The 13976-nt window shown below is 36.2% G+C and overlaps 1 protein-coding gene across 2 annotated transcripts in view; it reads right to left on the bottom strand.

The window, feature by feature from the left end:
- Window positions 1-13976, bottom strand: part of NBEAL1 (neurobeachin like 1) — a 254607-nt gene that overhangs the window by 216971 nt on the left and 23660 nt on the right. For both annotated transcript variants that reach the window (XM_058300345.2, XM_058300344.2), the window contains exons 3-4: window positions 7375-7466; window positions 2761-2922 (exon numbers count right to left, since the gene is read on the bottom strand). In XM_058300345.2, coding sequence (XP_058156328.1) covers window positions 2761-2922; window positions 7375-7466 — 254 coding nt within the window. The remainder of the gene's footprint in view (window positions 1-2760; window positions 2923-7374; window positions 7467-13976) is intronic.

Genomic DNA, 13976 nt, shown 5'->3' on the forward strand with positions numbered 1-13976 from the left:
GGGTGGACCCATATCCTGGGGAAGACTAATGCCGTCGAATAGAGAGAACTGTATCTCTCGTGAGAAAGGACGGCTCCCAGGGCATTAGATTGGCAGGCGTTGTGGGCCCTAAGGGGAGGGGAAAATGGACGAGCAATGGATGGAACAAAGGTAAATAAGGGGGCAAAAGAGGAGTTATGTGAGAGTACACGAGGATGAATATAAAACAGCTAATATTACACCAAAAACATATAGGGGATGACAGACTAATAATGAAAACCATAAGACAAAACATAGGATAACTAAAAAATTTAGAAAACTGTACAACCTAAAGTATGGACCACATAGTAAGCACAAATGTTACCTTGTTTGAAAACTATAGTTTCGGAATCTGTACATCAGTTTCAGGAAATATGATATAAATAAGTTAAAAGATTATTGCTGTGGAAGGGAAAAGGTTTTATGGTGGATCTGGGGAAATACTGTATATTGTATATATGAATTTTGGTGATCTAAGACTCTTCTGAAGCTGACATTATGTTGGTATTCACTTTACGGGAAGTTTTGGATCACAGAGTGGTTCAACAATGGCAGCGGAGGAATACTGATATGGGATGTTATTGACAGGATATATATGGTTGACAGGGAGTTATACAGGGCATATGCCCAGGGTATATGGTAATATCTATATATACTCATAGTGGAAACAATTAAAAACAACAGCTGGGGGGGTACTGGGCTCCTGGCCGGGGGGTCACTGTTGTGGGCCCTGGGAGAGCAGCGGCAATCCTCCAGGTGCAACGGCAAGAACCAGGAAGGAAGGAGGGCCCAACAGTGGGCTCTTGATACTAATGGCTACACTTTTGAGCCTATGCACCTGCAATAAGAACAAGGCCTAGAGTAGCATTGTGCCTGGGGGTTTCCTCCTGACAGCCTTCATGTTACTCAAATGTGGCCACTCTTACAGCCAAACTCAGCGTGTAGATGTGATGCATTCCCCCCAGCGTGGGACACGACACCCGGGGATGAGCCTCCCTGGCACCAAGGGATCACTACCACATACCAGCTGAAGAAGCAACTAGAAAATGACCTTGAATTAAAGATTCAATGCGGAACAGCAGAATATACCTATCTACATATAATAACATGACTTCGGGAAGCAGTTTGACCTAATGTAAGGGGGAAATGGAAAAGAGAAATGAGATTATAAGGCTGTGAGTCTCTAAAAAAGAGTCTGGAGGTTGTCAGAAGGAATACCCCTATGTACAACTGAACAGAGTCTAAGAGACAGATAAGGTAGATACAACCCCAGGTATTGGTTCTTTTGAGGGATAAAGAGACCCACGGGTTCTATGGTCATGGCAGAAGGGGTTCACTGCCATGACAGATGGCCCTTCTTTGGAGCTGGTGTTTCTGCGTGATGGAAATGGACTCAGAGGGGATCTCTTTTCACAAGACTTGCATGCTACTTTATTGGAATTGTAGTTGGTGCTGGGTTTAAGATATATGTAGGGGATTTGAATCTCTGGACTGATAATATGACACCCAGGCCCAGAGCCTCAACAGACTTCAACTCCTACACTTTGACTTATTGGACTTACTCCACTCAGCTAACATGGAGTTGAAGAAGGTCAACCACCACAACATGGAGCCTAGAGTGTCTACAACTAGAAGCGGGAAGAGTGCATCCAGTACCCATGTGGAATCTAAGCCCTCACTTGACATAGGTGTGCAATGGACACAACCAATCCAATGTCCACAGAGAAAATGTGGAATGGGTGTGGGAACGGTAGCCATGGGGGCTGCTGGGTGTGGGGAACGGGAGGAAGAGATGAGATGTGGAGGCGTTTTCGGGACGTGGAGTTGTCCTGGATAGTGCTTCACGGACAATTACGGGACACTGTAGATCCCCCCAGGGCCCACTGGATGGAACGTGAGAGAGTCTGGGCTATGATGTGGACCATTGACTATGGGGTGCAGTGATGTTCAGAGATGAACTTACCAGGTGCAATGGATGTATCACGATGATGGGAGAGAGTGTTGCTGTGGGGGGAGTGGGGGGCGGGGGCGGTGGGGTTGAATGGGACCTCATATATTTTTTTAATGTAATTAAAAAATAATAATAATAATAAATAAAAAAAAAAAAAAAAAAAAAAATAATATAGGGAAGCCAATGTGTCTCAGTGTTTGAGTGCCAGCTTCCTGCATACAAGGTCCCAGGTTCAATCCTCAGTCCCTGTATGTAAAAATAATAATAATAATACGTCTGCCTGGGTTCTTTTTGAATCAGAATTTCCGTAAGTAAGGTTCAGGGTCTATATTTATAATACGCTTCCCAGCTGATACTTAAACACACCAAAATTTAAGAGCTAATGACCTAATCCATACACCTAGAAAATATGATAACCTATATAATAACTATTAGAAAACTACATTTCCCAAATGGTAATGAACAGGAATAAAAATGTATATATGTTCATGGTCGAGGACCAAAAAGAAATTATTGGTACAATAAACTCTTGGTAAAGTAAAAACCCCTGTCATTGTACTTCCTCTAAAGAAATTTCTTTTATCTTGGCTAGATAACTCTATTAACTAGGTACAGTAGTTAAAAGGCTTTCATAGTACTAAACACACTATAATAATAAACCGTAAGTGTTCGTAAAATTACACTCATTCTTTAAAGCTCCATATCAACAACAACAATCATTAATGATCAAAAAATGCATTATTTTGGTAATAATTATTTCAAAACAGGTAACTATGTTTTGGTACCGATACCTGCAAAGAATAATGAAGAACTTGACAAGCAAAATTGACAAAGCTTGCTGTTGTTCCTCTAATCCATCTGCCATTTTCTGAACACAATGTAGGAGCTGTATTCTCAGAACCTGCAGAATATTATCAGGAAGCAGAGAAATACCAGGAGGCACATCATCTACCCTACAATATAAGGGGAACAAAATAAGAAAGGCATATAAATAAAAGAAGAATATCTTTAGCAATTTAAAAGTATTAAGTTTTCAGTTCAAATCCTAGAGAAGCTCTTTTATTCTTTCTCCATACTCTATGCCTTCTTCGCTGCAAATTACTACCAAATAATTAGTGGCACTTTGAAGATTAGTACAACAGAGTGGTTAGTCTAACTTCACAGGTGGCTTTCTGGAAAGAGATAAACATTGTCTAATATCAATTGTGCTATTTTTAAAGAAAATATTTAGAAAATAAATTAATTCGCTTTCCACTTGGAAATACTATGTGTTTGTTCTGTGTGTAATGTATACCATTTCTAAAAGAAACAAAACCTTATCAAATAAAAATATGTACTTATAACTAGTTTAATATTTGTCAACTGCTTTTACACAGCATTCACCTACCTATCGTCTTTTCAAGCCAGACCAAGAGGAAGAGATGATAACCAGCAAAAAGAGAAAAGCAAATAAATGAATTAAATAAATGAGTAATATAGGGAAGCGGACTTGGCCCAGTGGATAGGGTGTCCGTCTATCACATGGGAGGTCCGTGGTTCAAACCCCAGGTCTCCTTGACCCGTGGAGAGCCGTGTAGAGCCGATGCACGCAGGGGAGCCCCACGCGCAGGGAGTGCGCCCCATAGGGAGAGCTGCCCAGTGCAAAAGAAAGTGCAGCCTATCTAGGAATGGCGCCGCACACAGACAGCTGACACAACAAGATGCAACAAAAAGAAACACAGATTCCGGTGCCATTGACAACAACAGAAGCGGACAAAGACGACACAGCAAATAGACACAGAGAACAGACAACCAGGGTGGGGAAGAAAGGGGATAGAAATAAATAAATCTTTTTAAAAAAGTAAGTAATGTAGAATTCTGAGTTATTAGCATCAATAGTTTTTTTTTTTAATTACTACATCAATATTTTGAGACAACTAGATTCTGTGTAAGGAGACTACATGGTTCTTTAAGAGCAAAGGCAAACATCCGATGTGACTGGCTTCTCCTTTTGTCTCTATCAATAAAAACCCCTACCTAGTTTCAAAGTCAGACCTCTGTAACACAGAGCAAATCGTTTCATCTCTGAAGATTCCGAATTTTTATAATTGTAATATTATCTGTCCTATTTCACAACACTGTGAAACAAAAAAAATCAATGTGAAAGTATATTTCTAGTATATAAAGAACTATTATTAATAATATAAAAATGTAATATATTTTAAACATATTATCACTAAACTCTAAGAATCTTTGAATAAGCCACAATATACTAGTTTCCTTATCTCTATTAAGAAAAAAAACACATATTTGAAGAAAACCATCCTAAAGAGCTCCTCTGTTAAATGACAATTATATAAAGTAGTCTCTTCTTCAGACAATGTTACTGAAATATTACTAGTGTTTTCATACTAACTGGGTAAAAGGCTGTTTCATTCACTGTGAACAGAAAAATTTGAAACAATTACCAGTGCTCACATAAATGCATATGACGAATATAATTAGTCTTCCTGAACCATCCTCAGTCATAATTAAGAATGTGTTTACAAAATGAACACCTGACTGTAATTAAATTACACAAACACACACAGAGACATCAAACCATGAAGTACATTACAAAGATTGCCAAATTCTAAAATCAAGTTATAAAAATACACGTTTCATTTTAGTTTGGGAAAATTTCACTTGGAGCTTTGGATTCTTTCATACTTTCTTATTTATAGATGGTACCAAAACCCCTCTCATTTATATATATATTTATATATATAGCTTCCTCTGTTAAAGAGCTAAAAAGAAGTGATTGGAAAAATCCAGAGTAACTTCAAAATAATAAACAAAGATTGAAATATAACCAGTTTCTAAGACAAGGCTAAACTACTGTGCCTCACTTTCTCAAAAACACATGTCAGCAAGAGAGAAAACATTAGCTTTCCCAATAATCCATCCTAGTTATTTAAAAGCATTTTCCTTTGTCCTTGGTTGTCTCATTTTCTATTTTCATAAGTTCTTTATTTTACCAAACAGTCCAAAAAATTTAGGTTCTAAAAGAGAAATCTTTTTTTTTAATTAACTAATTCTATAAAAATGGGGTTTGGTTAAAACATTTCTTTATAGATAAGATGAAACTTTTGGCCATGTTCTTAATAATGTGATGGTCATTTAAGATGTTGGAAGTATTTTCACACTTCTAGGAATTTACTGCCCCAAGTTTTATGATCCTTTTGCTTAAACTCTTGAAATTTCAAAATATGTTCCACTTTTCTTTGTTTGCTAGTGTCAATTGTAAACACCTGCCAAGTATTGTCTCCATCTAACACAGAAGGCTAGCTTAAAGTTCCAGGCTTTAATATCTGGTAAAAGCAATGTGTCAATGACTGCTCTTACTTGGAAATTCTATGCTCTTTACTTTGAATGAGATTATCTCCATGAGTTTCTTACCCTTAAAATAGACTAGTTGTATGCAATGCCTTTTACACAGTATCCAGTTAACGAACTGAAAGTTTTCTATTAGTAAAATCATAAACTAATGATTTAGTGTTCCGACAATGATATGAAACATAATTGTAAATAAACCAACTAAATTACGAGTTAAGCAATTCTTGGCATTCTTTAATCTTACTTTAAATATAGTAGTAATATATGTCTATTCAAGTTTTTGGAGATGACCTCCCAGCAAAGGAGAAATTTTAAATGCATAAATGATAACTGCATCTCAGAAACATTAGAAGCCTTCATTTTAATATTCCAAATAGTCAAAGTCCCAAATGCTGGCTCCAAAAAATTCTTAGGGCCATGATTTAAAGAGAGCAGTAAATTATTAAAATAAAAGCACTTCTAAGCATAAACTCTAAGAATACTCTATCAATAATACTTCATCCAATACTTTGAGGATAGTTCAAAATTTAATACATTTCAACCTTTATGAACATGCAACAAATAATATACTAATGAGGAATAAATCTGGAAATGTTCAGAATTAATGAAGCACTGGTCCTTTCTGAACATTACATCTTTTCTCGGTTCAAAGTCCTAAGATTTACCTTTACCTTTTTTTTTTTTAAGATTTATTTATTTAATACCCCTCCTTCCCCTATCCCTCCCTCCACCCTGATGTTTTTGCTGTCTGTATCCATTTGCTGTGCGATCTTCTGTACCTATTTCACTTTTTGGTCTCCTGTTCTCAATTTTTCTCCTCTAGGATTTTTCTCCGTGATTTGATCCTGGGGACCTCTCACGTGTAGAGAGGTTCCTTGTTAGCTACGCCACCTCGGTTCTTGGTTTCTGCTGCATTTCATCTTGACTGTCCCCTTCGTCTCTCTGTTGTTGCATCACTATCTTGCTGCATGACTCATTTGCATGGGCACTGGCTCACTGTGTGGCCACTCAGCTCGCCACACGGGCACTAGCCTGCCACGCAGGCAGTGGCTTACCATGCAGGCATACTTTCCCTTTTTCTTTTTCACCAGAAGGCCCCAGAGATCGAACCTGGGTCCTCCCATATGGTAGGCAGAAGCCCTATCCTTGAGCCACATCAGCTTCCCTATCTTAACCTCTTAACTGGACTTTCTGCCTTCAGTCTCACCCTTCTGCAACCCCATCTCCGCAATGCCAGCAAAATGACTTTTGAAAAACAACTTGATTGTGTCATTCAAGTTTTCATTAGCACTGCATGCATGGCTTTTCATGACCTGGCCCCTATTTGGTTCTTCAGCCTCAATTATCCTATACCTACCACCCCCTACACCTACACCCATCCCTAAAACTGCAAACTCTTTCTCAGTTTCTTAGTTGTCTAGACACACTCTGTCATCATCAATCAATGCCCATAACCCCTCCCAGCTCAACACAGCTCTATGAACAGAGTTCCTTTTGTGGCTAAAGCCCTTTCTTCATTTCTCCTGCTTCTTACCCCAGCTAACCTCTCTTGCCTTTGTAACAACTACTAGTCCTTAACGAAAGCTTGAGAAATAGAAAAAAATGTATGAGAGAGGGAGGGAGGATAGGTCTGAGAACTGTAGGAGTGGCAAATGGTGGCAAGCAGAAGAATGGAACAAGAAAGGCTTGTACTTTCAGTTGTACTTTTCCATATAATTTGAATTTTTCCCCATTTTGTGATTTTTAAATCTAATTTTAAAAATCTGAACACTTTACCTTCAACAAGGTATTTTCTAAGGCCCTATTCTAAGGTCAAGAATGTCAAAATGTTTCAACATGCATGCCCAATAACAATTAGTGGCTCACCAGAGTAGTGGCTTTTAGAAGCCAAGTTTGATAGCAGCAAAGGAGACTATTGTGCGACTATGAGTGAAGGGTTAAACAAGAATATTATATGTGCATAGTTACCATCCTTGTAATAAGTCATGAATGAAATCTCTGTACCAAAATGAACTCATGCAAGGTTAAGAAATTAGAGTATTTCTACATACCTGGTAGGCAGCTTCTCAAAGTCAATATCTAAGAATTGTTCATAGCTAGAAACAAAATTGTCCAACCATAGCTTCAGGTAATCTGGATCTTTCTGAAATAAGAAAACCATTATCACATTAAACACATATGTCAGAAAAAAAAAAAATGCTTTTGCCCCTGCTAAGCAGATGTAAAGTAATAAACATAAAGAAGCAATATTATGAACTCTTTAAGTGATATTCAGGCAGACATACATGTTGTTTTAAAATGTGTGTTAAGTTCATGGAATTAAGAGCTAGAATATAAAAAACTACAGACAAAAACATGGTTAGAGAATGGAAAGCTGAGGTTTAATCTGTGCAGAATTGGTAGAAAGTTGTTTGGAAATGTTTGGAAATAAATAGAAATGGTAAAAGCACATCATAGAATTTGTACTTAGTAGCATTAACTTGTAGGTGTGACTGTGGTTTGTTTTTTGTTTTTGAAAAATGAAAATGCTCTAATATTGATTGCAGTGATGAATGCACAATTTGGTGATTATACCAAATGCCAAGGATGGCACATTTAGATAAATTGCATGGTTTATGGAAAAAAAAAAAAAAAAGGATTGACTGGGGGAAAGATACACCAAATGAAAAAAAGATATGGGTTACAGTTAGTAGTAATACTTTAACAATACTCTTTGATACTTTGTTACAAATGTTTCATAACAATGCAAGGTATTTGTGGTGAGGTGCTGTATGGGAGCCCTGTATGTTATAAATACTCGTTCTGTAAGTTCACAACCTTTACTATACACTTACTATTCATGTATGTTCATGTATGAATGGTATACTTCAATAAATTGTTTATAAAATGAAAAAAAAAAAGTATTAAGTATACTAAGAACCTTCAAATGGCTCCCCATCTCACTCAGAGAGGAGCTAACATCATAAAGTTCTATAAGGTTCTAAACAATCTATCCTTCCATATCAGTAGGACCTTATTATCCACTATTACCCTGTACTACTACTGCCTTATCCACAAACACTTTCTGTTCTTAGGACATGCCAGATACACACACAATACACAGTCTTTGTACTGTGTTTTCTCTGCTCCCAGATATCTAAATGACCAGCTCCCTCATCTTCTTCAAGTCATTCCTTAAGTGGTATTCTCAATGATGCCTACTTCTAGCATCTTATTTTTAAATTACAAACTTTCTCACTGCCCTTTACCTTACCCTATTCGGTTTCTCCCTTCCTCCCCCATGGTCCTTCATCAACTTCTAAAATATTCTATAATATATTTATTTGTTTATTGTTTATAACTTTCACTAGAATGTAGCCTTCACAAGGGCAGGGATTTTTAAAATTTTTTTCTTCTGTTCATTAGGGCCTAGAACAGTAACAGTGCCTTACACTCCCTAAATACATGTTCAATGAATTAATGGCAAGTGCAAAGTCTATAAATAAAATCACACTGGAGACAGACTATTAACCTAAACATAAAACATTCTCTACAGATATATCTGACAAGGGACTTCTCAGAATATTTAAAGAACTACAAATCAATAACAAAAGAACAAACAATCCAAATAAAAACGGTTGAAGAGGCTCTGACTCTTCACAAAAGGTAATAAATGAATGGAGAAATAGATGAAAATCTGCAGTCATCATTAGTTATCCAGGAAAATGCAAATTATAATCAAATGGGATACAATTACACACCCACTAGAATGGTTAAAATGTAAAAGACTGGCCATACCACTGATGGTAAAGATGTAGAATAACTGGGACTCTCATGCATTACTGGTGGGATTATAAAAAGGTAGAATCATTTGGAAAACACTCTGGCAGCTTTTTTATAAAGTTAAATGTACACATACAGCCTAGTCATGCCTCTCCCATATAAATGAAAACATAAACCAATAAAACACTTGTACAAAAATGTTCACAGCCTTATTTTTAATAGCCAAACCTGGAAAAACAACACAAAAATCCATCAACAGGTAAATGGATAAACAATTGTGGTAGAGCCATACAATGGAATACAATTCAGCAATAAAAATGAACTAATAATACATAAAATATATAAATATCAAAAAAGTATCAAAGTGTACACTATGATTGATAAGAAATTCTAGAGAAGGCTGCAGAAAAAGAAATTAAATCAATGGCTAGGGACACAAAAGGAACTTTCTTGAATGACAGAAATTTTTTATTTTTTGATTAAGGTGATGATTACACAAGTGTTTAGATGCATCAAAACTTTTCAAATTTTATAAAAATCTATACATTTTATGATCTATAAATTATCCCTCAATAAAGTTGATTTGGAAAAAAATTATAATTCCTCAGATATGCTTTTCTGAATATAAACTGTATCATCAAAAAGATGTTCAATTTTTTCCTTCACCTCTTCCACATTTTTTTGTGTGTGGCATTTATACTAATTTTTCACCATTAATTGTCTCAACCATTTCAGTAATGAATTGGGTAGATTCAGATGTAGTTGAAATATAGTGTTTTGATAAAAATGTAAATCTCTTATGACGTTTCATTTTTTTTTTCCAGAACGCTGCTTCCTGGCAAAAAAAATAAATGCAATTTTATTGTTTCTTTCATGCTAGAGTTTAAAATTTATAGTTTAAAATTGTACACTCCAACCTGCTTGTTACAATTCTTTGCATGATAACATATAGTCTAAAATCTTCCATTTTAACTATATCAAGAATACAATTCAGTGACATTAATTATATTTGCAATATTGTGCTACCATCACCACCAAACATTATCAAAACCTTTTCATCAACCAAAAAGAAACCCTGTACCCATTACGAAACAACTCCTTATAGCCTCTCTCCTCCTAGTCCCTGGTCGCCATGCATCTACTTTCTATCTCTATGAATTTGCTTATTGAAGGTATGTCACATAAATAAAATTATACAATATTTATTCTTTTGGGACTGGTTTATTTCACTCAACATGATATTTTCAAGATCATCCATGTTGTAGCATGTATCAGAATTGCATTCTTTGTTGGCTGAATAATATTCCATTGTTTGTATAGACTACATTTTGTTTATCCATTTATCTGTCAATGACTACTTGGGTTGTTTTCACCTCTTGGCTATTGTCAGTAATGCTGCTATGAACACTGGTGTACAAGTATATGTGCTTTTAGTTCTTTGGGATATGTACCTAGGAACTGAATTGCCAAATATAAAGGTAATTCTGTTTAACTTTTTGAAGAACTGCCAAACTGTTTTCCAGTGGCTCCACCATTTTACATTCCTACCAGCAATGTACAGAGTTCTAATTTCTCTGCATCCTTGCCAATGCTTATATTTTTAATATAGTCATCCTAATATATTTGACCATTATCTCATTGTGTATTTCTTTTTTTACAAATTTTTTAAGAGTTTTTAAAAAAATTTATGCCCTTGCCTCACATGGTTCCCTTCCTTGTCTGTCTGCTTGTCTTCTCCAGAAGGTACCGGGAACCAAACCTGGGACCGCCTGCATGGGAGGCAAGTGCCCAGCGGCCTGAGCCACATCTACTTCCCATGGGCTGTGGCATCTGCTGGCTTACGGCATCTAGCTTGTTGTGGTAGGTTGCCACATCGAGCTTGTTGCAGTGGGTTGGGTAGGTGCAGCATCTGCTTATTTTCTTTAGGAGGCACCAGGACCCAAACCTGGGGCTCCAATGTGGTAGGCAGGTGCCCAACTGGTTGAGCCACATCCCCTCTTTTTTTAAAGGTACCAAGGCTGGGGACTGAACCTGGGACTTCATATATGGGAAGCCAGTGCTTAACCACTGAACCACATCGGCTCCTCTGAGTTGGTTTTTTCAAAATTTGATTGCTTGTTTTCTGGTTTTGTTTTTTAGGAGGCACTGGTGACCGAACCACTGGGGACCTCCAGACACTCAATAGCTTGAGTCACATCTGTTTCCCTCATTGTGGTTTTGATTTGCATTTCCCTGCTGAATAATCATGTTGAGCATCTTTTCATGTGCTTATTGGCCATGTGTATATCTTCTTTAAAGAAATGTCCATTCAAGGTCTTTGCCCATTTTTTAAATTGAGTCATTTGTCTTTCTGTTCTTGAATTGTAAGAGTTCTTCATATATTCTAGATCTTAATTCTCATCAGATTTATGCTTTGCAAGTATTTTCTCTCATTCTGTAAGTTGTCTTTTCACTTTCTTGATAATGTCCTCTGATGCATAAAAGCCTTAACATTTCTTTACTATGGTCAAATTTCAACAACATGCTACTCAGGAATCTTAGTTCCTTGGTCATTAAATATCACTGCTTAAACAATGCTCTTGTATAAATGGAACTCAAGTAGTTTATATCCCTAAAATAAAAACATTACACTACAAACCAGAATCTAAAAGAATGTTCCCAGAATATGGAGGGAGTTGACCTTTTGTGTGTTTATTTTTTCTATTAATATACTGTTCCAAAATCAGCCCATAAATTGCCATTATCTATATAATCACTGAGAAACAAGAAGATAAAAATAATTCAAATAAAGCACTACCTCTTATTAGAAAATTTATTAAGTGTTTTATTACTTGCTTTTTCACCTCCAACTAGAATATCATTTATTCATTCATGCATCTATCCATCTATATATCCATCTATTGATCTACCTATTCATCCATCCATTCACTCAGGACAGAATTACAGAAACAGAAGCAGCTAGAGTTTTTTTTTTGTTTTGCTTTGTTCTGCTTTTTAATCATTGCTCCTTTCTAATGAAAGAGAGGATTATTTATCTGTAAAAGTTAGATACACAAAAGTCACACAATGCCATAAATATATAATGCATATTTCTCTTCATATTTTATTTAGGAATTCTATGGTATCTAGTTCAAAGTCTAAATCTAGGCTACCAGATGTTTGGCAAATACAGAGTTCTCCTAGGATCTAGAGCAACTATTAGGGAAAGAAATGGCATCTACATTTGGAAATGTTTCACTTAGTAAGTAGAGCAGATACAATTTTTTGAGCATCTACCATGTGCTACATATTGTAGCAGTCATTTTTTTAAAAAATACATCATGCTATTTATGCCTTAATACTATCCAGAGAAGTAGATTCCACTTCCCCACTTTATAGGTTAGAAAAGGAGAATGCTGAGGTTATATAATTTGTGCAAGGTCATATAGCTAGTGATTGATAGTGCTGAGCTTAAAATGCAAGACGATATGAATCCAGTATGTGCTCTTTATACTACAATAGATTACCATTGAACTGTGTGCATGAGTAAAATGGAACTTTAATAGACTAAAAGAAGAAAAGTTTAGTCAAGATCACTAAACTCAGGACCAAAAAGAATTTAACAGAAAACAGCTACATTCCATACAGCCATCCTTAGAGTATCTACACTTTACTACCAAATGGTCATAAAAAGGAAGCTCTCCACACATCCAGAAAACAATACTAATTAAAATCTCAGGCAATCAGTTTCATGGTTAATATGAGTTTGGTACATAGAAACACCAGCACATAGTCTATCTCCCTATTTGTACAAAATTTATTTATTAACATTAACACATATGTATTAAGTACTGCATAAGCACTGGTGGCAAAGTATGTGGACTTTAACCCCTGCTTTGTCACTTATCTTGAATAAGTAACCCTATGTCTTCAGATCATTGTCTTTCTCTATAAAATGAGGATACAAATACATAATTCACAGGAAAGTTGTGAAAATTAAATAACTTAATACATGCCAAGGGCTTAAAACAATGCCTAGCACATAGGATACGTTCAATAAATATATTTATAACCTACTTTGTGCCAAAATCAGGGAACTCCCACAAAACAGTAATGTTCCATGCTGCACATAAACAGATTTAAATATTTTATGATTCCCCTTGCCACCTAATCTCTATTTTATTCAAATTCCTTTGAATTTGCTATCTGTGTGACTTTGGGCAGGTGACTTCACCTCTCTGAGCAGTTTTTATCTATAAAATGAAGCTATTTCTTACCTCATATGGTTGTTGAGAGCTAAATGAGATAATGCATGGAAAGCACTCAGCAGTGCCCAGTATTCAGTGAATGCTCAAAACATGCTGGCTACCATTATTATTACTTTTGCAAAAACCTTGTCAGTTTTGTGTGAAGTTCAAATGGGTCCAAACAACTTGATAATAGAACTTTCCACAGATCCTTCCTAGATAACTACATTTCTAATCCTTACTTCCAATGAAATGGCTGACTGGATCCATGTTCAGTCACACTCTATAAAAGGCTGTTCAGTTAAACCCTCACACATAAAACTCAGGGAAGTCCCTGACAGATCCACTTCTGGTCTTAGTATTAGAGCATGCCACCTGGACAGGCTGAGAATTTTTTAATCCATCAATTTCTGGTTTCTTTGTGCTTGAAAGTTCAGTTCTCAGCTTGCCCTTTTCCCCTCACATTTTATTATAAGCTACATGAAGAAGCCAGGCTGCATTTTCCCCACTGGCCTTAGCGATCCCCTTAACTAAATAACCAAGTTCATTGCTTATAAGTTTTACTTCCAATTGTACATCAGAATACAATTTCGCCAAGTTTTCTGCCACTTTATATTAAAGATCACCTTTCTTCCAATTTCCAATAGCACATTTATTATTTCCTT

This window comes from Dasypus novemcinctus, chromosome 7 (assembly GCF_030445035.2).
Source record: "Dasypus novemcinctus isolate mDasNov1 chromosome 7, mDasNov1.1.hap2, whole genome shotgun sequence".
NCBI lineage: Eukaryota > Metazoa > Chordata > Mammalia > Cingulata > Dasypodidae > Dasypus > Dasypus novemcinctus.